Genomic DNA, 24,136 nt, shown 5'->3' on the forward strand with positions numbered 1-24,136 from the left:
AATGGTCGTGCGTAACGCATGTATGGGAATTGGGCGCTTACAAAGCAATATTAACGTTTGATACAGTATTCAGTACGGAGGAAGCATACACATTCAGAATGAATGAGCTATTAAAACTATTCCATATGGTATAGAGATGGGATGAGAGCGAGAGGAGTGAGACAAGAAGAATATGGTTGGAGTACTATGAAGTACCGATGCATGCTTGGTCAACGGAGACTTTTACCAGGTTAGGAGATCAATGGAGAGAGGTGGTAAAGTGTGATAATTTAACGAAAACATGTAATTTATTTAGTGTTGGCCACGTTCTGATCGACACATGTATGTTCAATAGGATTAATGAGTGGATTCATGTCACTATTGGGACGAGTGGATTCGATGTCCTTGTGAAAGAGGTAGGTGGAGAGGTGTATGGCAAAGAATGCTTTTCGGACACAAAGGTTGACCAAGAAGATAAAAATGCATAGTGGTAGGGAAAGATATGCAGCATGGTGACGTAAGGGATGAAGTCAGGAGCGGCGCTGAGCCAATGGTGGCTGGAGGGGATCCAGCGGCAGAACTTACGGTGGTGAAACTATTGAACGAGGAACAAGACAAGGGCAAAGTTGTGATTCTCCCTTCTGAATTAAATGAATGAAATTTCCAAAATTCAAATTGCCATTATGTGAGCACTAATTATACACTAGTTAAGGGGAAGGAGGATTTTATGGCAACAATTGCAACGCATACGGAGGAAGACTCGAATTGTACTTTATCATGTAACTATGAGGAGAATCAAAGGGGATATGCTTTTTTTGGTTAGGAAAAGGAGCATTCATATGTTAAAGGGAGGGCTATTATTGGGTTGATGGCAAAAAGGCCCAACAAATTGAAATAAAATTATGGCAAGAATAAAAAGAACAAGGCCCAACTGAAGGAAGGTGGTCTTGGGCAATCAGATCTGGTTATAGCTGACCTGGTTATGGTTGACCTGATTGAAGAAGCAAAGACCCGGATGGATATATGTGCGCTGAATCCAACGCCTCCTTTAGGTAGCGTTTGGTTACTATCCATGTTCCTCTAAGACATGGACACAGTAACACACGTCTTCCGTTTGGTTTGGTGAGACACAAAAACTTAATGGACACAGAATGACATAGATGGACATGAATACACAAAATTTGTGTACCACCTATAAGCTGGGACACTAAGACATAGACATGAGACACTAATTTTTTTCCTTTAAATTCCAATTTTAACCCTAAACCCTAATAATGTTTCTTCTTCTCTTCTCTTCCCTCTTCCCTCTTCCCTCTTCCCTATTCCTTCTTCCCTCCTCTATCTTCTTCTACCTCTATTATCTTCCCTCAATCACTCCTCCCTCTGCCACGATTGCTGCCGCCATTCTTAGCCACTCCTCAAGATCTGTCACCCCACCACTAAACAGTCGCAACGTCCCTCACGAGTAGCAAGTCACCGCACTGTCGCAGAGTCGTCATTGTCCACCCGCGTGACCAAGCAACTCAACGCCATCGTCATCCACCCCTCGTGGCCCAGCACCTCACAGCGCCCACCCCTCGCGACACAGGAACGCTCTTGCAACTCGTCTTCTTCCATTTCACAATTGCCATCGCCTTCCAACAACTCGCAGCTGTCATTGCCTTCTTCTCCCATTCTATATCGTCACCCCTATCTCTCTCATTCTCTTGATTTTTTTAATTTTGGTTGATTGTTACTGTGATTATTAGTTGCTTCTTTCTGTCAATCTTTTTTGGGATAGACAATAGTCATTGTTAAGAAATTTATTTCAAATTTTTTTGTTAATTATAGATGATGATGATGATAGTGGTATTGATGATGATGGTGGTTGTAGATGTTGAGGGTGGTGGTAGTAATGGTGTTTCTGATAAGGATAAATTTGATATTTGATATGAATAGAAATTTTGTGTATTATTGGGTATATTATTACCAAACACAATAAAAAAAATTGTGTATGTTTATGTCTATGTATTGTTTTATCTTTGTGTCTGTGTCTACTCTTTTGTGTCTTTGTTACCAAACGAAGCCTTAGTCCTTACAAGATGCGAGCAGAGAAAAGATGCTGCGAGCCTGGGCGAGCGTGCAGTAGCTTAAGGTGACTGCTTTGCAACGCAAGGAGCCGCAGAGGAAGCAGTGAGCGACGAATGGCCTGCAGGTGTTAACGCGGAGAAGACGCACACAGTAGGAGACGAAGCAAAGCGCGGCCAGGAGGAGCACAAAAAATCTACGGGAGACACCACAACTAGTAATAACCAATTCGAAGATACCAATCGAAAGAGGAGTAAGCTGAAGCAAGTTGAGGTGGAAGGAAGAGGGCCGATTGGAGGGGTGCAGAGACCATATGATGCTAGATATGAAATAGCAAAAATTGATGCACAAGAAGAGGGACGGGAAACCAGTGATGCACAGGAAGAGAATGACACAGAGGAGGATATGCACGAAGATTCAGCGATGTGCAGGGGCAAGCAAATCAGGAGTTAGGAAGAGAAAATGGCAGAGAATAAAGATGCTTGGAAATTGACGGTCGAATCAGGAGTAATACCATGCAGTGATGAGGAGGACATCATGGCAATTCTCCAAGAACAAAATGAAGCCATAGCTCTGAAACGTAGACAGTCGAAGCAAAAGGAGAAAATTAGAAGAAGTCGCCCAAAATGTCGAAAGAAGGTGTGTAATAAAATTTTTAAATGATTTTAAACTCTTGGAATGTTAGGAGGTATTGCAAAATTGAACATGATAAAAAAAACTTCAAAAATCATTTTAGATTAGATATGTTGGGGTTGATAGAAACAAAAAAAAGTGTTGAATAAATATGATGTAACTAGAATTAGGGGTAATGATAGAGCTAGTTGGGAGAGTGTTAGTTCTGTTGGAGCTTCCGAAGGTTTACTATTAATTTGGGATGAATCAGTATTTAAATTGATAAATTGTTATAAAGGAGATAGGTGGTTATGTGTAGAATGATTGATGACCAAAGATAATTTTCACTGTGCAATTTGTCTGGTGTATGGCCCGCATGTGAGAGATGAAAAACTCTTAATGTGGGAGAAATTGAGCTATATTACAGGATTGTGTCAAACCCCTTTTTGTTACATGGGAGATTTCAATGAAATTGTGCACATAGAGGAAAGAAAAGGGGCGACCAACTTGTCAGCTTCTGCTGAAGACTTCAAAGCATGGATCAATGACATAGAGATAGTGGACTTGACAATTAATGATCGCAAGTATACATGGTTTAGAGGTCAGTCCTGCAGTCGTATTGATAGAAGCCTGGTTAGCTTGGAATGGCTAGATGCATATCTGGATACTGAGAGGTCTATCAGATCATTGCCCTTTGATAGTGAAAGATAGAAGAATAGCTCAGGGACCAAGACCATTCTGCAGTTTAGACACGTGGTTCACGCATGAAGGCTTCCGAAGGATGATTAAAGAAGAATGGAGGGGATTGGCCGATATACAGTTCCTGGATAAATTGAAGGCACTGGCAAAACCATTGGGTAGATAGCACAAGCAGCATTTTGGGAATATACATGAGAAGTTACAAAAGTTTGAGGACAAGGTCAAGAAAGTAGATGATATGGTTAGTAACAGAGTATATGATGGTACAATAGAAGCAAGAAGAAAGGCGCTGGTAAGATGGTTTGAGGTATGGTATGGGAGGCAAGATATCCACTAGAAACAAATGTCTAGGTCTTGACATACCAAGGAGATGGACAGGAGTACCAGATACTTCCACAATATTGCGTCAGCAAGAAGAAGGAATAACCGGATTGAGTCCTTAGTGATTAATGGAAGGTTGGTAAGGAATCATGCAAGAATTAAGGTTACCACCAGAGATTTCTACAAGAACCTATACCACCAGGACAAGTCGCCAAATATTAGTTTTTGAGATGGGTTAGTTAATCGTTTGGAGATAGAGGAAGCTCAAGTACTAGAGGTGTTATCGACAGAGGAGGCAGTATGGGACTACGAATCATCTAAGGCCCCAGGTAGTGATGGATATAACATGAATTTTATAAAAAGATGTCGGGAAGAGATTGGAGTGGAATTTACTAAAGCTGTGATGAGCTTCTTTGAGACGGCGAGGCTACCAGCAGATTCCAATGTTACTTGGGTAGCACTGGCTTCGAAGTTTATGGTTGCGAAGGAGATAAAGGATCTTAGACCAATCAGTATGGCTGGATGCGTTTATAAGGTCATATCAAAAGTGTTGACAAGAAGAATGAGGAACGTAATGCCAAGGCTAGTTGAGGAATCACAAAGTGCATTTGTCAAGGGCAGGAGGATATGATGAGCGGATAATTTATACACTTTTTGGCATTGTTTTTAGTATGTTTTTAGTAGTTTTAGTTGAGTTCTTAGTATATTTTTATTAGTTTTTAGTTAAAATTCACTTTTCTGGACTTTACTATGAGTTTGTGTATTTTTCTGTGATTTCAGGTATTTTCTGGCTGAAATTGAGGGACCTGAGCAAAAATCTGATCCAGAGACTGAAAAGGACTGCAGATGCTGTTGGATTCTGACCTCCCTGCACTCGAAGTGGATTTTCTGGAGCTACAGAAGCCCAATTGGCGCGCTCTCAACGGCTTTGGAAAGTAGACATCCTGGGCTTTCCAGCAATATATGATAGTCCATACTTTGCCCAAGATTTGATGGCCCAAACCGGCGTTCAAAGTCACCTCAAGAATTTCCAGCGTTAAACGCCGGAACTGGCACCTAATTGGGAGTTAAACGCCGGAACTGGCACCTAATTGGGAGTTAAACGCCCAAACTGGCATAAGAGCTGGCGTTTAACTCCAAGACAAGTCTCTACACGAAAATGCTTCATTGCTCAGCCCAAGCACACACCAAGTGGGCCCGGAAGTGGATTTTTATGTCATTTACTCATCTCTGTACACCTTAGGCTACTAAGTTCTCTATATATAGGACCTTTTACCATTGTATTTGATATCTTTTGATCATGTTTTTATGATTGAACCCTCTTTTGGGAGGCTGGCCATTCGGCCATGCCTAGACCTTGTTCTTATGTATTTTCAACGGTGGAGTTTCTACACACCATAGATTAAGGTGTGGAGCTCTGCTGTACCTCGAGTATTAATGCAATTACTACTGTTCTTCTATTCAATTCCGCTTGTTCTTTGTCCAAGATATCACTTGTTCTTCAACTTGATGAATGTGATGATCCGTGACACTCATCATCATTCTCACCTATGAACAAGGTGACTGACAACCATTCTTGTTCTACAAGCATATGAGGCTTAGTGAATATCTCTTGGGTTTCTGATTGCATGATGCATGGTTGATCGCCTGACAACCGAGTGCTCGCCTGACAAACGAGCCAGCCATTCCGTGAGATCAGAGTCCTCGTGGTATAGGCAAGAACTGATGGCGGCATTCAAGAGAATCCGGAAGGTCTAACCTTGTCTGTGGTATTCTGAGTAGGATTCAATGATTGAATGACTGTGACGTGCTTCAAACTCCTGAGGGCGGGGCGTTAGTGATAAACGCCAAAAGAATCACTGGATTCTATTCCGGTCTGATTGAGAACCGACAGATGGATAGCCTATGCTGTGACAGAGCATCAGGAACGTATTTCCAATGAGAGGATGGGAGGTAGCCACTGACAACGGTGAAACCCTACACGAGCTTGCCATGGAAAGGAGTAAGAAGGATTGGATGAAGACAGTAGGAAAGCAGAGAGACGGAAGGGAAGGCATCTTCATTCGCTTATCTGAAGCTCTCACCAATGATATACATAAGTATCTCTATCTTTATCTTTATGCTTTATTCATCATCTATACCCATTTGAGTCTGCCTGACTGAGATTTACAAGATGACCATAGCTTGCTTCATACCACCAATCTCCGTGGGATCGACCCTTACTCGCGTAAGGTTTATTACTTGGACGACCCAGTGCACTTGCTGGTTAGTTGTGCGAAGTTGTGTTTATGCCATGGTATTGAGCACCAAGTCTTTGGAGCCATTACTAGGGATTGTTTATGTTTTGAAAAGTATTGATCACAATTTCGTGCACCAAGTTTTTGGCGCCGTTGCCGGGGATTGTTCTTGTGTATGGACAACTGACGGTTCATCTTGTTGCTTAGATTAGGCATTTATTTTTTTTGAAATTTTTGAAGATGAATTCTAGAGTTTCATGATGATTTGCTGAAATCTGGCTGGCTGTAAAGCCATGTCTAATTTCATTGGACCGAGGTTTCAACTTATCATCACAAGAGCTTGTTGATCTTGCTTTTGGAGCAGTGATCTGCTAAGGCTTGGCTGGCCTTTGGCCATGTCTAGTGTTTGGACCGAAGCTTTCTTTGAAAGCTTGGCTGGCTGTGAAGCCATGTCTAATTCCTGGACCGGAGTCTTAGACTAGCATTGCATTGATTCCTGGAATTCTCATTAAGAATTTTGATATCTTTTTCCACTTAATTTTCGAAAATCACAAAAAAATTCACAAAAACCATAAAAACCAAAAATATTTGATGTTTCTTGCTTGAGTCTAGTGTCTCACCTTAAGTTTGGTGTCAATTGCATGCATTCATTTATGTGTCTTAAGGATCTTCAAATAATTCTTGATGATTTCTTACTCTGATCTTTGAATTCTTTTGACTTGAGTGTTTATGTGTCTCATGAAGTGTCGGTAGTATACAAACTGCTAAGTTTGGTGTCTTGCATGCATTGTTATGTGATTCTTGTTGCATTTTGATTATTAAAAATCCAAAAATAATTTTTATTTTGTGTCTTTTCAAGTCAATAACACAAAGAATTGAAGATTCAGAACATACTGCAGAGGAATTATACAGAAAAAGCTGAGCATTCGAAAATGCCCAGTGAAGAAGGCAGACTGGCGTTTAAACGCCAGCCAGGGTACCTGGTTGGGCGTTTAACGCCCAAAAAGGGTGCATTTTGGGCGTTAAACGCCAGAATGTATACCATTCTGGGCGTTTAACGCCAGGATGGTGCTAGGGGGAAGACTTTGTTTTCAAATCAATTTTTTTTAGTTTTTCAAAATCAAATCTTTTTCAAATCAAATCTTTTCAATCAAATGTTTTCAAAATTAATTTCTTTCCTTTTTCAAAGATACTTACTAACAATTAATGATTGGATTGAACATTTTTTGCCTTTTCTGTTAAGGAAGGTTTTATGTTTGAATCATATCTTTTCTTGTTAGGCAAGTCATTAATTTTTTAAAATCAAATTTTTTTTAAAATTGTTTTCAAATCATATCTTCTCAATCATATCTTTTTAAAACCATAACTTTTCAATCAAATCTTTTCAATAACATCGTTTTCAATCAAATCTTTTTAATTTCTAAATTCAAAACCTTTTTCAAAAATCACTTGACCTCTTTTCCACTTTGAATTTTCGAAAATTATCAATCAATTTTTCAAAATATTTTTGACATCTTTTTAATCAATTTTCGAAAATTCTCTTCCCTCCTTCTCACATCCTTCTATTTATGGAGTATCACTCCTTCTCAATGCACAATTCGAACCTTATCTAATTAAAGTTCTAATTCTTCTTATCCTTCTTCTTTCTATTTCTCTTTTCCTCTGACACCTCAAGGAATCTCTATACTGTGACATAGAGGATTCCACTTTTTCTTGTTCTCTTCTCTTTCATATGAGCAGGAGCAGAGACAAAGGCATTCTTGTTGAAGCTGACCCTGAACCCGAAAGGACCTTAAAGAGAAAGCTAAGAGAAGCCAAAGCACAATTCTCTTTAGAGGACCTGACCGAATTCTTCAAAGAAGAAGAAGACATGGCAGCCGAAAACAACAATAATGCAAACAATGCAAGGAAGGTGCTGGGTGACTTTACTGCACCTACTCCTGATTTCTATGGGAGAAGCATCTCTATCCCTGCCATTGGAGCAAACAACTTTGAGCTTAAACCTCAATTAGTTTCTCTAATGCAACAGTATTGCAAGTTCCATGGACTTCCAATGGAAGATCCTCATCAGTTCTTAGCTGAATTCTTGCAAATCTGTGACACAGTCAAGACTAATGGGGTAGACCCTGAGGTCTATAGACTGATGCTATTCCCTTTTGCTGTAAGAGACAGAGCTAGAATATGGTTGGACTCACAACCTAAAGAAAGCCTGGATTCTTGGGAAAAGCTAGTCAATGCCTTCTTGGCAAAGTTCTTTCCACCACAAAGATGGAGTAAGCTTAGAGTGGAAGTCCAAACCTTCAGGCAGAAGGATGGAGAATCCCTCTATGAAGCTTGGGAAAGATACAAACAATTGATCAGAAAATGTCCTTCTGACATGCTTTCTGAATGGAGCATCATAGGTATTTTCTATGATGGTCTCTCTGAACTATCCAAGATGTCTTTGGATAGCTCTGCTGGGGGATCTCTTCATCTGAAGAAGACGCCTACAGAAGCTCAAGAGCTCATTGAAATGGTTGCAAATAACCAATTCATGTACACTTCTGAGAGAAATCCTGTGAACAATGGGACAAGTCAGAAGAAAGGAGTTCTTGAAATTGATACTCTGAATGCCATTTTGGCTCAGAACAAGATATTGACTCAACAAGTCAATTTAATTTCTCAAAGTCTGTCTGGAATGCAAAATGCACCTGGCAGTACTAAGGATGCGTCATCTGAGGAAGACGCTTATGATCCTGAGAACCCTTCAATGGAAGAGGTGAATTACCTAGGAGAACCCTATGGTAACACCTATAATTCTTCATGGAGAAATCACCCAAATCTCTCATGGAAGAATCAAGAGAGACCTCAACAAGGTTTCAATAGTAATGGTGGAAGAAACAGGTTTAACAATGGCAAACCTTTTCCATCATCCTCTCAGCAACAGACAGAGAATCCTAAGCAGAACCCCTCTGACTTAGCAACCATGGTCTCTGATCTAATCAAAACCACTCAAAGTTTCATGAATGAAACAAGGTCCTCCATTAGAAATTTGGAGGCACAAGTGGGACAGCTGAGCAAGAAAGTTACTGAACTCCCTCCAAGTACTCTCCCAAGCAACACAGAAGAAAATCCAAAAGGAGAGTGTAAAGCCATAAACATGGCCGAATTTGGAGAGGAAGGGGAGGAAGTGAACGCCACTGAGGAAGTCCTCAATGGGCGTGCACTAGCCTCCAATGAGTTCCATAATGAGGAAACATGGGAATCTGAGGCTCAAAATGAGACTATAGAGATTCCATTGGAATTACTTCTGCCATTCATGAGCTCTGATGAGTATTCTTCCTCTGAAGAGGATGAGTATGTCACTGAAGAGCAAGTTGCTAAATACCTTGGAGCAATCATGAAGCTAAATGACAAGTTATTTGGAAATGAGACTTGGGAGGATGAACCTCCTTTGCTCACCAAAGAACTGGATGACTTGTCTAGGCAGAAATTACCTCAAAAGAGACAAGATCCTGGGAAGTTTTCCATACCTTGTACCATAGGCACCATGACCTTCAAGAAGGCTCTGTGTGACTTAGGGTCAAGTGTAAACCTCATGCCCCTCTCAGTAATGGAGAAGCTAAGGATCTTTGAGGTACAAGCTGCAAAAATCTCACTAGAGATGGCAGACAACTCAAGAAAACAAGCTTATGGACTTGTAGAGAATGTTTTGGTGAAGGTTGAAGACCATTACATCCCTACCGATTTCATAGTCCTAGAGACTGGGAAGTGCATGGATGAAACCATCATCCTTGGCAGACTCTTCCTAGCCACAGCAAAGGCTGTGATTGATGTTGATAGAGGTGAACTGATCATTCAAGTGAATGGAGAATCCTTTGGGTTTAAGGCTCAAGGATATCCCTCTGTCACCATAGAGATGAAGCATGAAGAGCTTCTCTCAAATCAGAGTCAAGAAGAGCCCCCACATTCAAACTCTAAGTTTGGTGTTGGGAGGCCACAACCAAACTCTAAGTTTGGTGTTGAACCCCCACATTCTAACTCTAAGTTTGGTGTTGGGAGGTTCCACCATTGCTCTGAGTATCTGTGAGGCTCCATGAGAGCCCTCTGTCAAGCTACTGACATTAAAGAAGCGCTTGTTGGGAGGCAACCCAATGATTATATTTTATATAGTTTCTTTTGTTATTTTATGTTTTTTGTAGGTGATGATCATAAGAAGTCACAAAATCCATTGAAAAAGCAAAAACAAAATGAAAAACAGGAAGAAAAACAGCACACCCTGGAGGAAGATGCTGCTGGCGTTCAAACGCCAGTAAGCCTAGCAGTTGGGCGTTTAACGCCCAGTCTGGCACCATTCTGGGCGTTTAACGCCAGAAAGGGGCACCAGACTGGCGTTAAACGCCAGAAAAGGGTAAGAACCTGGCGTTAAACGCCAGAAATGGGCATCAGCCCGGCGTTTAACGCCAGAAATGGCTCAAAACGTGAATTTTGATGCCATTTGGTGCAGGGATGACTTTTCCTTGACACCACAGGATCTGTGGATCCCACAGGGCCCCACCACCACTCTCTCTCTTCTTCCCCCACTCACCAATCACCTCAATACCTCTTCCCCAAAAACCCCTCACCTATCAAATCCCATCTTTCTCTTCACCACTCACATCCATCCTTCATAAAACCCCACCAACCTCACCCTTCAAATTCAAACCACTTTCCCTCCCAAACCCACCCATCATGGCTGAACCCCATCTCCCCTCTCTCCTATAAATAACCTTCTTCAACCCTTCATTTTCACACAACCTAAACATCACTTCTCCCCCCTCTTTGGCCGAATACACCACCATCTCCCTCTTCCTCACTTCTTCTTCTTCTACTCTCTTCTTTCTTCTTTTGCTCGAGGACGAGCAAACATTTTAAGTTTGGTATGGTAAAAGCGTTGCTTTTTCGTTTTTCCATAACCATTATGGCATCCAAGGCCGGAGAAACCTCTAGAAAGAGGAAAGGGAAGGCAAAAGCTTCCACATCCGAGTCATGGGAGATGGATAGATTCATCTCAAGGGTGCATCAAGACCACTTCTATGAAGTTGTGGCCTTGAAGAAGGTGATCCCCGAGGTCCCCTTTTCACTCAAAAAGGGTGAATATCCGGAGATCCGCCATGAGATCCGAAGAAGAGGTTGGGAAGTACTTACCAACCCCATTCAACAAGTCGGAATCTTGATGGTTCAAGAGTTCTATGCCAATGCATGGATCACCAAGAACCATGATCAAAGTATGAACCCGGATCCAAAGAATTATCTCACAATGGTTCAGGGGAAATACTTGGATTTTAGTCCGGAAAGTGTGAGGGTGGCGTTCAACTTGCCTATGATGCAAGGAGATGAACATCCTTACACTAGAAGGGTCAACTTTGATCAAAGGTTGGACCAAGTCCTCACAATCATATGTGAAGAGGGCGCACAATGGAAGAGAGATTCAAGAGGCAAGCCGGTTCAATTGAGAAGGCATGACCTCAAACCCGTTGCTAGAGGATGGTTGGAGTTTATCCAACGCTCAATCATTCCCACTAGCAACCGGTCCGAAGTTACTCTAGACCGGGCCATCATGATCCATAGCATCATGATTGGAGAAGAAGTGGAAGTTCATGAGGTCATAGCCCAAGAACTCTACAAGGTGGCGGACAAGTCCTCTACCTTGGCAAGGTTAGCCTTTCCTCACCTCATTTGTCACCTCTGTTATTCAGTTGGAGTTGACATAGAGGGAGACATCACCATTGATGAGGATAAGCCCATCACCAAGAAAAGGATGGAGCACACAAGAGACCCCTCTCATCATGAGATCCCTGAGATACCTCAAGGGGTTCACTTTCCTCCACAAGACTATTGGAGCAACTAAACACCTCCCTAGGAGAATTAAGTTCCAACATGGGACAACTAAGGGTGGAGCACCAAGAACACTCCATTCTCCTCCATGAAATAAGAGAAGATCAAAGAATCATGAGAGAGGAGCAACAAAGGCAAGGAAGAGACATTGAGGAGCTTAAGCACTCCATAGGACCTTCAAGAGGAAGGAAGAGCCGCCATCACTAAGGTGGACCCGTTCCTTGATTTCCTTGTTCTTTATTCTTCTGTTTTTCGAATTTTAGTGCTTATGTTTATCCATGTTTATGTCTTATGATCATTAGTGTCTTAGTGTTTATGCCTTAAAGTTATGAATGTCCTATGAATCCATCACCTTTCTTAAATAAAAACGTGCTTAATTGAAAAAGGAAAAGAATTGCATGAATTTTGAATTTTATAACAGTTTAATTATTTTGATGTGGTGGCAACACTTTTGTTCTCTGAATGTATGCTTGAACAGTGCATATGTCTTTTGAATTTGTGGTTCATGAATGTTGGCTCTTGAAAGAATGATGAAAAAGGAGACATGTTACTGAGGATCTGAAAAATCATAAAAATGATTCTTGAAGCAAGAAAAAGCAGTGAATACAAAAAAAAAAAGGGGGAAGAAAACCGAAAAAAAAAGAGAAAGAGAAAGAAAATGAAAGAAATAAAGATGTGATCCAAGGCAATAAGAGTGTGCTTAAGAACCCTGGACACCTCTAATTGGGGACTTTGGCAAAGCTGAGTCACAATCTGAAAAGGTTCACCCAATTATGTGTCTGTGGCATGTATGTATCCGGTGGTAATACTGGAAGACAGAGTGCTTTGGGCCACAGCCAAGACTCATAAAGTAACTGTGTTCAAGAATCATCATACTTAACTAGAAGAATCAATAACACTATCTGGATTCTGAGTTCCTAAAGAGGCCAACCATTCTGAGTTCCAAAGGATAAAGTGAGATGCCAAAACTATTTAGAGGCAAAAAGCTAAAAGCCCCGCTCATCTAATTAATACTGATCTTCATAGATGTTTTTGGAGTTCATTGCATATTCTCTTCTTTTTTTTATCTTATTTGATCTTTAGTTGCTTGGGGACAAGCAACAATTTAAGTTTGGTGTTGTGATGAGCGGATAATTTATACACTTTTTGGCATTGTTTTTAGTATGTTTTTAGTAGTTTTAGTTGAGTTCTTAGTATATTTTTATTAGTTTTTAGTTAAAATTCACTTTTCTGGACTTTACTATGAGTTTGTGTGTTTTTCTGTGATTTCAGGTATTTTCTGGCTGAAATTGAGGGACCTGAGCAAAAATCTGATCCAGAGACTGAAAAGGACTGCAGATGCTGTTGGATTCTGACCTCCCTGCACTCTAAGTGGATTTTCTGGAGCTACAGAAGCCCAATTGGCGCGCTCTCAACGGCGTTGGAAAGTAGACATCCTGGGCTTTCCAGCAATATATGATAGTCCATACTTTGCCAAGATTTGATGGCCCAAACCGGCGTTCAAAGTCACCTCAAGAATTTCCAGCGTTAAACGTCGGAACTGGCACCTAATTGGGAGTTAAACGCCGGAACTGGCACCTAATTGGGAGTTAAACGCCCAAACTGGCATAAGAGCTGGCGTTTAACTCCAAGACAAGTCTCTACACGAAAATGCTTCATTGCTCAGCCCAAGCACACACCAAGTGGGCCCGGAAGTGGATTTTTATGTCATTTACTCATCTCTGTACACCTTAGGCTACTAAGTTCTCTATATATAGGACCTTTTACCATTGTATTTGATATCTTTTGATCATGTTTTATGATTGAACCCTCTTTTGGGAGGCTGGCCATTCGGCCATGCCTAGACCTGTTCTTATGTATTTTCAACGGTGGAGTTTCTACACACCATAGATTAAGGTGTGGAGCTCTGCTGTACCTCGAGTATTAATGCAATTACTACTGTTCTTCTATTCAATTCCGCTTGTTCTTTGTCCAAGATATCACTTGTTCTTCAACTTGATGAATGTGATGATCCGTGACACTCATCATCATTCTCACCTATGAACAAGGTGACTGACAACCATTCTTGTTCTACAAGCATATGAGGCTTAGTGAATATCTCTTGGGTTTCTGATTGCATGATGCATGGTTGATCGCCTGACAACCGAGTGCTCGCCTGACAAACGAGCCAGCCATTCCGTGAGATCAGAGTCCTCGTGGTATAGGCAAGAACTGATGGCGGCATTCAAGAGAATCCGGAAGGTCTAACCTTGTCTGTGGTATTCTGAGTAGGATTCAATGATTGAATGACTGTGACGTGCTTCAAACTCCTGAGGGCGGGGCGTTAGTGATAAACGCCAAAAGAATCACTGGATTCTATTCCGGTCTGATTGAGAACCGACAGATGGATAGCCTATGCTGTGACAGAGCATCAGGAACGTATTTCCAATGAGAGGATGGGAGGTAGCCACTGACAACGGTGAAACCCTACACGAGCTTGCCATGGAAAGGAGTAAGAAGGATTGGATGAAGACAGTAGGAAAGCAGAGAGACGGAAGGGAAGGCATCTTCATTCGCTTATCTGAAGCTCTCACCAATGATATACATAAGTATCTCTATCTTTATCTTTATGCTTTATTCATCATCTATACCCATTTGAGTCTGCCTGACTGAGATTTACAAGATGACCATAGCTTGCTTCATACCACCAATCTCCGTGGGATCGACCCTTACTCGCGTAAGGTTTATTACTTGGACGACCCAGTGCACTTGCTGGTTAGTTGTGCGAAGTTGTGTTTATGCCATGGTATTGAGCACCAAGTCTTTGGAGCCATTACTAGGGATTGTTTATGTTTTGAAAAGTATTGATCACAATTTCGTGCACCAAGTTTTTGGCGCCGTTGCCGGGGATTGTTCTTGTGTATGGACAACTGACGGTTCATCTTGTTGCTTAGATTAGGCATTTATTTTTTTTCGAAATTTTTGAAGATGAATTCTAGAGTTTCATGATGATTTGCTGAAATCTGGCTGGCTGTAAAGCCATGTCTAATTTCATTGGACCGAGGTTTCAACTTATCATCACAAGAGCTTGTTGATCTTGCTTTTGGAGCAGTGATCTGCTAAGGCTTGGCTGGCCTTTGGCCATGTCTAGTGTTTTGGACCGAAGCTTTCTTTGAAAGCTTGGCTGGCTGTGAAGCCATGTCTAATTCCTGGACCGGAGTCTTAGACTAGCATTGCATTGATTCCTGGAATTCTCATTAAGAATTTTGATATCTTTTTCCACTTAATTTTCGAAAATCACAAAAAAATTCACAAAAACCATAAAAACCAAAAATATTTGATGTTTCTTGCTTGAGTCTAGTGTCTCACCTTAAGTTTGGTGTCAATTGCATGCATTCATTTATGTGTCTTAAGGATCTTCAAATAATTCTTGATGATTTCTTACTCTGATCTTTGAATTCTTTTGACTTGAGTGTTTATGTGTCTCATGAAGTGTCGGTAGTATACAAACTGCTAAGTTTGGTGTCTTGCATGCATTGTTATGTGATTCTTGTTGCATTTTGATTATTAAAAATCCAAAAATAATTTTTATTTTGTGTCTTTTCAAGTCAATAACACAAAGAATTGAAGATTCAGAACATACTGCAGAGGAATTATACAGAAAAAGCTGAGCATTCGAAAATGCCCAGTGAAGAAGGCAGACTGGCGTTTAAACGCCAGCCAGGGTACCTGGTTGGGCGTTTAACGCCCAAAAAGGGTGCATTTTGGGCGTTAAACGCCAGAATGTATACCATTCTGGGCGTTTAACGCCAGGATGGTGCTAGGGGGAAGACTTTGTTTTCAAATCAATTTTTTTTAGTTTTTCAAAATCAAATCTTTTTCAAATCAAATCTTTTCAATCAAATGTTTTCAAAATTAATTTCTTTCCTTTTTCAAAGATACTTACTAACAATTAATGATTGGATTGAACATTTTTTGCCTTTTCTGTTAAGGAAGGTTTTATGTTTGAATCATATCTTTTCTTGTTAGGCAAGTCATTAATTTTTTAAAATCAAATTTTTTTTAAAATTGTTTTCAAATCATATCTTCTCAATCATATCTTTTTAAAACCATAACTTTTCAATCAAATCTTTTCAATAACATCGTTTTCAATCAAATCTTTTTAATTTCTAAATTCAAAACCTTTTTCAAAAATCACTTGACCTCTTTTCCACTTTGAATTTTCGAAAATTATCAATCAATTTTTCAAAATATTTTTGACATCTTTTTAATCAATTTTCGAAAATTCTCTTCCCTCCTTCTCACATCCTTCTATTTATGGAGTATCACTCCTTCTCAATGCACAATTCGAACCTTATCTAATTAAAGTTCTAATTCTTCTTATCCTTCTTCTTTCTATTTCTCTTTTCCTCTGACACCTCAAGGAATCTCTATACTGTGACATAGAGGATTCCACTTTTTCTTGTTCTCTTCTCTTTCATATGAGCAGGAGCAGAGACAAAGGCATTCTTGTTGAAGCTGACCCTGAACCCGAAAGGACCTTAAAGAGAAAGCTAAGAGAAGCCAAAGCACAATTCTCTTTAGAGGACCTGACCGAATTCTTCAAAGAAGAAGAAGACATGGCAGCCGAAAACAACAATAATGCAAACAATGCAAGGAAGGTGCTGGGTGACTTTACTGCACCTACTCCTGATTTCTATGGGAGAAGCATCTCTATCCCTGCCATTGGAGCAAACAACTTTGAGCTTAAACCTCAATTAGTTTCTCTAATGCAACAGTATTGCAAGTTCCATGGACTTCCAATGGAAGATCCTCATCAGTTCTTAGCTGAATTCTTGCAAATCTGTGACACAGTCAAGACTAATGGGGTAGACCCTGAGGTCTATAGACTGATGCTATTCCCTTTTGCTGTAAGAGACAGAGCTAGAATATGGTTGGACTCACAACCTAAAGAAAGCCTGGATTCTTGGGAAAAGCTAGTCAATGCCTTCTTGGCAAAGTTCTTTCCACCACAAAGATGGAGTAAGCTTAGAGTGGAAGTCCAAACCTTCAGGCAGAAGGATGGAGAATCCCTCTATGAAGCTTGGGAAAGATACAAACAATTGATCAGAAAATGTCCTTCTGACATGCTTTCTGAATGGAGCATCATAGGTATTTTCTATGATGGTCTCTCTGAACTATCCAAGATGTCTTTGGATAGCTCTGCTGGGGGATCTCTTCATCTGAAGAAGACGCCTACAGAAGCTCAAGAGCTCATTGAAATGGTTGCAAATAACCAATTCATGTACACTTCTGAGAGAAATCCTGTGAACAATGGGACAAGTCAGAAGAAAGGAGTTCTTGAAATTGATACTCTGAATGCCATTTTGGCTCAGAACAAGATATTGACTCAACAAGTCAATTTAATTTCTCAAAGTCTGTCTGGAATGCAAAATGCACCTGGCAGTACTAAGGATGCGTCATCTGAGGAAGATGCTTATGATCCTGAGAACCCTTCAATGGAAGAGGTGAATTACCTAGGAGAACCCTATGGTAACACCTATAATTCTTCATGGAGAAATCACCCAAATCTCTCATGGAAGAATCAAGAGAGACCTCAACAAGGTTTCAATAGTAATGGTGGAAGAAACAGGTTTAACAATGGCAAACCTTTTCCATCATCCTCTCAGCAACAGACAGAGAATCCTAAGCAGAACCCCTCTGACTTAGCAACCATGGTCTCTGATCTAATCAAAACCACTCAAAGTTTCATGAATGAAACAAGGTCCTCCATTAGAAATTTGGAGGCACAAGTGGGACAGCTGAGCAAGAAAGTTACTGAACTCCCTCCAAGTACTCTCCCAAGCAACACAGAAGAAAATCCAAAAGGAGAGTGTAAAGCCATAAACATGGCCGAATTTGGAGAGGAAGGGGAGGAAGTGAACGCCACTGAGGAAGTCCTCAATGGGCGTGCACTAGCCTCCAATGAGTTCCATAATGAGGAAACATGGGAATCTGAGGCTCAAAATGAGACTATAGAGATTCCATTGGAATTACTTCTGCCATTCATGAGCTCTGATGAGTATTCTTCCTCTGAAGAGGATGAGTATGTCACTGAAGAGCAAGTTGCTAAATACCTTGGAGCAATCATGAAGCTAAATGACAAGTTATTTGGAAATGAGACTTGGGAGGATGAACCTCCTTTGCTCACCAAAGAACTGGATGACTTGTCTAGGCAGAAATTACCTCAAAAGAGACAAGATCCTGGGAAGTTTTCCATACCTTGTACCATAGGCACCATGACCTTCAAGAAGGCTCTGTGTGACTTAGGGTCAAGTGTAAACCTCATGCCCCTCTCAGTAATGGAGAAGCTAAGGATCTTTGAGGTACAAGCTGCAAAAATCTCACTAGAGATGGCAGACAACTCAAGAAAACAAGCTTATGGACTTGTAGAGAATGTTTTGGTGAAGGTTGAAGACCATTACATCCCTACCGATTTCATAGTCCTAGAGACTGGGAAGTGCATGGATGAAACCATCATCCTTGGCAGACTCTTCCTAGCCACAGCAAAGGCTGTGATTGATGTTGATAGAGGTGAACTGATCATTCAAGTGAATGGAGAATCCTTTGGGTTTAAGGCTCAAGGATATCCCTCTGTCACCATAGAGATGAAGCATGAAGAGCTTCTCTCAAATCAGAGTCAAGAAGAGCCCCCACATTCAAACTCTAAGTTTGGTGTTGGGAGGCCACAACCAAACTCTAAGTTTGGTGTTGAACCCCCACATTCTAACTCTAAGTTTGGTGTTGGGAGGTTCCACCATTGCTCTGAGTATCTGTGAGGCTCCATGAGAGCCCTCTGTCAAGCTACTGACATTAAAGAAGCGCTTGTTGGGAGGCAACCCAATGATTATATTTTATATAGTTTCTTTTGTTATTTTATGTTTTTTGTAGGTTGATGATCATAAGAAGTCACAAAATCCATTGAAAAAGCAAAAACAAAATGAAAAACAGGAAGAAAAACAGCACACCCTGGAGGAAGATGCTGCTGGCGTTCAAACGCCAGTAAGCCTAGCAGTTGGGCGTTTAACGCCCAGTCTGGCACCATTCTGGGCGTTTAACGCCAGAAAGGGGCACCAGACTGGCGTTAAACGCCAGAAAAGGGTAAGAACCTGGCGTTAAACGCCAGAAATGGGCATCAGCCCGGCGTTTAACGCCAGAAATGGCTCAAAACGTGAATTTTGATGCCATTTGGTGCAGGGATGACTTTTCCTTGACACCACAGGATCTGTGGATCCCACAGGGCCCCACCACCACTCTCTCTCTTCTTCCCCCACTCACCAATCACCTCAATACCTCTTCCCCAAAAACCCCTCACCTATCAAATCCCATCTTTCTCTTCACCACTCACATCCATCCTTCATAAAACCCCACCAACCTCACCCTTCAAATTCAAACCACTTTCCCTCCCAAACCCACCCATCATGGCTGAACCCCATCTCCCCTCTCTCCTATAAATAACCTTCTTCAACCCTTCATTTTCACACAACCTAAACATCACTTCTCCCCCCTCTTTGGCCGAATACACCACCATCTCCCTCTTCCTCACTTCTTCTTCTTCTACTCTCTTCTTTCTTCTTTTGCTCGAGGACGAGCAAACATTTTAAGTTTGGTATGGTAAAAGCGTTGCTTTTTCGTTTTTCCATAACCATTATGGCATCCAAGGCCGGAGAAACCTCTAGAAAGAGGAAAGGGAAGGCAAAAGCTTCCACATCCGAGTCATGGGAGATGGATAGATTCATCTCAAGGGTGCATCAAGACCACTTCTATGAAGTTGTGGCCTTGAAGAAGGTGATCCCCGAGGTCCCCTTTTCACTCAAAAAGGGTGAATATCCGGAGATCCGCCATGAGATCCGAAGAAGAGGTTGGGAAGTACTTACCAACCCCATTCAACAAGTCGGAATCTTGATGGTTCAAGAGTTCTATGCCAATGCATGGATCACCAAGAACCATGATCAAAGTATGAACCCGGATCCAAAGAATTATCTCACAATGGTTCAGGGGAAATACTTGGATTTTAGTCCGGAAAGTGTGAGGGTGGCGTTCAACTTGCCTATGATGCAAGGAGATGAACATCCTTACACTAGAAGGGTCAACTTTGATCAAAGGTTGGACCAAGTCCTCACAATCATATGTGAAGAGGGCGCACAATGGAAGAGAGATTCAAGAGGCAAGCCGGTTCAATTGAGAAGGCATGACCTCAAACCCGTTGCTAGAGGATGGTTGGAGTTTATCCAACGCTCAATCATTCCCACTAGCAACCGGTCCGAAGTTACTCTAGACCGGGCCATCATGATCCATAGCATCATGATTGGAGAAGAAGTGGAAGTTCATGAGGTCATAGCCCAAGAACTCTACAAGGTGGCGGACAAGTCCTCTACCTTGGCAAGGTTAGCCTTTCCTCACCTCATTTGTCACCTCTGTTATTCAGTTGGAGTTGACATAGAGGGAGACATCACCATTGATGAGGATAAGCCCATCACCAAGAAAAGGATGGAGCACACAAGAGACCCCTCTCATCATGAGATCCCTGAGATACCTCAAGGGGTTCACTTTCCTCCACAAGACTATTGGGAGCAACTAAACACCTCCCTAGGAGAATTAAGTTCCAACATGGGACAACTAAGGGTGGAGCACCAAGAACACTCCATTCTCCTCCATGAAATAAGAGAAGATCAAAGAATCATGAGAGAGGAGCAACAAAGGCAAGGAAGAGACATTGAGGAGCTTAAGCACTCCATAGGACCTTCAAGAGGAAGGAAGAGCCGCCATCACTAAGGTGGACCCGTTCCTTGATTTCCTTGTTCTTTATTCTTCTGTTTTTCGAATTTTAGTGCTTATGTTTATCCATGTTTATGTCTTATGATCATTAGTGTCTTAGTGTTTATGCCTTAAAGTTATGAATGTCCTATGAATCCATCACCTTTCTTAAATAAAAACGTGCTTAATTGAAAAAGGAAAAGAATTGCATGAATTTTGAATTTTATAACAGTTTAATTATTTTGATGTGGTGGCAACACTTTTGTTCTCTGAATGTATGCTTGAACAGTGCATATGTCTTTTGAATTTGTGGTTCATGAATGTTGGCTCTTGAAAGAATGATGAAAAAGGAGACATGTTACTGAGGATCTGAAAAATCATAAAAATGATTCTTGAAGCAAGAAAAAGCAGTGAATACAAAAAAAAAAAAGGGGGAAGAAAACCGAAAAAAAAAAGAGAAAGAGAAAGAAAATGAAAGAAATAAAGATGTGATCCAAGGCAATAAGAGTGTGCTTAAGAACCCTGGACACCTCTAATTGGGGACTTTGGCAAAGCTGAGTCACAATCTGAAAAGGTTCACCCAATTATGTGTCTGTGGCATGTATGTATCCGGTGGTAATACTGGAAGACAGAGTGCTTTGGGCCACAGCCAAGACTCATAAAGTAACTGTGTTCAAGAATCATCATACTTAACTAGAAGAATCAATAACACTATCTGGATTCTGAGTTCCTAAAGAGGCCAACCATTCTGAGTTCCAAAGGATAAAGTGAGATGCCAAAACTATTTAGAGGCAAAAAGCTAAAAGCCCCGCTCATCTAATTAATACTGATCTTCATAGATGTTTTTGGAGTTCATTGCATATTCTCTTCTTTTTTTTATCTTATTTGATCTTTAGTTGCTTGGGGACAAGCAACAATTTAAGTTTGGTGTTGTGATGAGCGGATAATTTATACACTTTTTGGCATTGTTTTTAGTATGTTTTTAGTAGTTTTAGTTGAGTTCTTAGTATATTTTTATTAGTTTTTAGTTAAAATTCACTTTTCTGGACTTTACTATGAGTTTGTGTGTTTTTCTGTGATTTCAGGTATTTTCTGGCTGAAATTGAGGGACCTGAGCAAAAATCTGATCCAGAGACTGAAAAGGACTGCAGATGCTGTTGGATTCTGACCTCCCTGCACTCTAAGTGGATTTTCTGGAGCTACAGAAGCCCAATTGGCGCGCTCTCAACGGCGTTGGAAAGTAGACATCCTGGGCTTTCCAGCAATATATGATAGTCCATACTTTGCCCAAGATTTGATGGCCCAAACCGGCGTTCAAAGTCACCTCAAGAATTTCCAGCGTTAAACGTCGGAACTGGCACCTAATTGGGAGTTAAACGCCGGAACTGGCACCTAATTGGGAGTTAAACGCCCAAACTGGCATAAGAGCTGGCGTTTAACTCCAAGACAAGTCTCTACACGAAAATGCTTCATTGCTCAGCCCAAGCACACACCAAGTGGGCCCGGAAGTGGATTTTTATGTCATTTACTCATCTCTGTACACCTTAGGCTACTAAGTTCTCTATATATAGGACCTTTTACCATTGTATTTGATATCTTTTGATCATGTTTTTATGATTGAACCCTCTTTTGGGAGGCTGGCCATTCGGCCATGCCTAGACCTTGTTCTTATGTATTTTCAACGGTGGAGTTTCTACACACCATAGATTAAGGTGTGGAGCTCTGCTGTACCTCGAGTATTAATGCAATTACTATTGTTCTTCTATTCAATTCCGCTTGTTCTTTGTCCAAGATATCACTTGTTCTTCAACTTGATGAATGTGATGATCCGTGACACTCATCATCATTCTCACCTATGAACAAGGTGACTGACAACCATTCTTGTTCTACAAGCATATGAGGCTTAGTGAATATCTCTTGGGTTTCTGATTGCATGATGCATGGTTGATCGCCTGACAACCGAGTGCTCGCCTGACAAACGAGCCAGCCATTCCGTGAGATCAGAGTCCTCGTGGTATAGGCAAGAACTGATGGCGGCATTCAAGAGAATCCGGAAGGTCTAACCTTGTCTGTGGTATTCTGAGTAGGATTCAATGATTGAATGACTGTGACGTGCTTCAAACTCCTGAGGGCGGGGCGTTAGTGATAAACGCCAAAAGAATCACTGGATTCTATTCCGGTCTGATTGAGAACCGACAGATGGATAGCCTATGCTGTGACAGAGCATCAGGAACGTATTTCCAATGAGAGGATGGGAGGTAGCCACTGACAACGGTGAAACCCTACACGAGCTTGCCATGGAAAGGAGTAAGAAGGATTGGATGAAGACAGTAGGAAAGCAGAGAGACGGAAGGGAAGGCATCTTCATTCGCTTATCTGAAGCTCTCACCAATGATATACATAAGTATCTCTATCTTTATCTTTATGCTTTATTCATCATCTATACCCATTTGAGTCTGCCTGACTGAGATTTACAAGATGACCATAGCTTGCTTCATACCACCAATCTCCGTGGGATCGACCCTTACTCGCGTAAGGTTTATTACTTGGACGACCCAGTGCACTTGCTGGTTAGTTGTGCGAAGTTGTGTTTATGCCATGGTATTGAGCACCAAGTCTTTGGAGCCATTACTAGGGATTGTTTATGTTTTGAAAAGTATTGATCACAATTTCGTGCACCAGGATACATGATAGAGCATTAATAGCATGTGAAACTATACAATGGCTAAAATTGAAGAAGAAGGCATCAGCAATCATTAAATTGGACTTCTAGAAAGCTTATGATAGAGTCAAATGGAATTTTGTTGATATTGTGCTGGAAAAGATGGGGTTCGATAGAAGATAGAGGGCATGGATTACAAAATGCATTAGATCAGCATCTATATCCATAATGGTTAATGGGGCACCATCGAAACTGTTCAAGATGGAAAGAGGGCTTCGGCAAGGTGACCCGTTATCACCATTTCTATTCGTCCCCATTGTAGATGTGTTGAATAGGATGATCGGGGAGGTGGTAAGGAATAGGAGAATATCTCCTCTATTAGTCGGTAGAGATAATTTAGAGTTATCACACCTTCAGTTTGCTGATGACACTATATTATTCTGTCCACCAGAGGAGGAGACAGTGAGAAACTACAAGAGACTTCTGATGTGTTTTGAAGTCATGTCTGAGTTGAGCATTAACTTTGATAAGTCTAGCTTGATACTGGCCAATTAATCATAATTCAATTCATTAAATTTACATTTGTATCAATTGTCAAACAATCACTACAAAACACAATATCTACCAAAATTCTCATAACAAATATACTTGACTTTTTTCTCTTTATGCTTTTACACTCATAAAGTTCCATAATGATGTTTATATCAAAACACAAGATAAGAACATTACAATAATTATCCTAATAAAAATCCAAACCTAAAAAGAGAAAGTTCTAAAGCAACACACTATCTAAATTTAACAAAGCAGTGAAGCACCTGAACAAGTTTATGTCATTGCAGAAGCATATAGTGATGCAGAGAGTTTGGAAATATAGAAGTATAGCAAGAATGGAAAAATAAAACTGAATTAAGTAAAATTAATAATGAGG

At 40.9% G+C, this 24,136-nt stretch overlaps 1 protein-coding gene and 2 non-coding genes across 3 annotated transcripts; 1 reads left to right on the forward strand and 2 right to left on the reverse strand.

Moving 5' to 3' along the window:
* Positions 1 to 8,190: 8,190 nt before the first annotated feature.
* LOC130977644 (small nucleolar RNA R71) lies at positions 8,191 to 8,298 on the reverse strand. Its single transcript, XR_009085329.1, has one exon. It is a non-coding gene; the product is annotated as a small nucleolar RNA R71 (small nucleolar RNA).
* Positions 8,299 to 16,774: 8,476 nt separating this feature from the next.
* Positions 16,775 to 16,882, reverse strand: LOC130977646 (small nucleolar RNA R71). The gene has a single exon (XR_009085330.1). It is a non-coding gene; the product is annotated as a small nucleolar RNA R71 (small nucleolar RNA).
* Positions 16,883 to 23,436: 6,554 nt separating this feature from the next.
* On the forward strand, positions 23,437 to 23,763 carry LOC130974944 (uncharacterized mitochondrial protein AtMg01250-like). The gene has a single exon (XM_057899782.1). The coding sequence runs from the start codon at positions 23,437 to 23,439 to the stop codon at positions 23,761 to 23,763; it is 327 nt and encodes a 108-aa protein (XP_057755765.1).
* The last annotated feature ends 373 nt before the right edge of the window (positions 23,764 to 24,136 follow it).

The sequence above is a fragment of the Arachis stenosperma genome, chromosome 4 (genome assembly GCF_014773155.1).
Source record: "Arachis stenosperma cultivar V10309 chromosome 4, arast.V10309.gnm1.PFL2, whole genome shotgun sequence".
NCBI lineage: Eukaryota > Viridiplantae > Streptophyta > Magnoliopsida > Fabales > Fabaceae > Arachis > Arachis stenosperma.

Coding starts and splice junctions, on each gene's coding strand:
- LOC130974944 (XM_057899782.1), top strand. CDS start 23,437: ATGGTTAATGGGGCACCATCGAAACTGTTCAAGATGGAAAGAGGGCTT.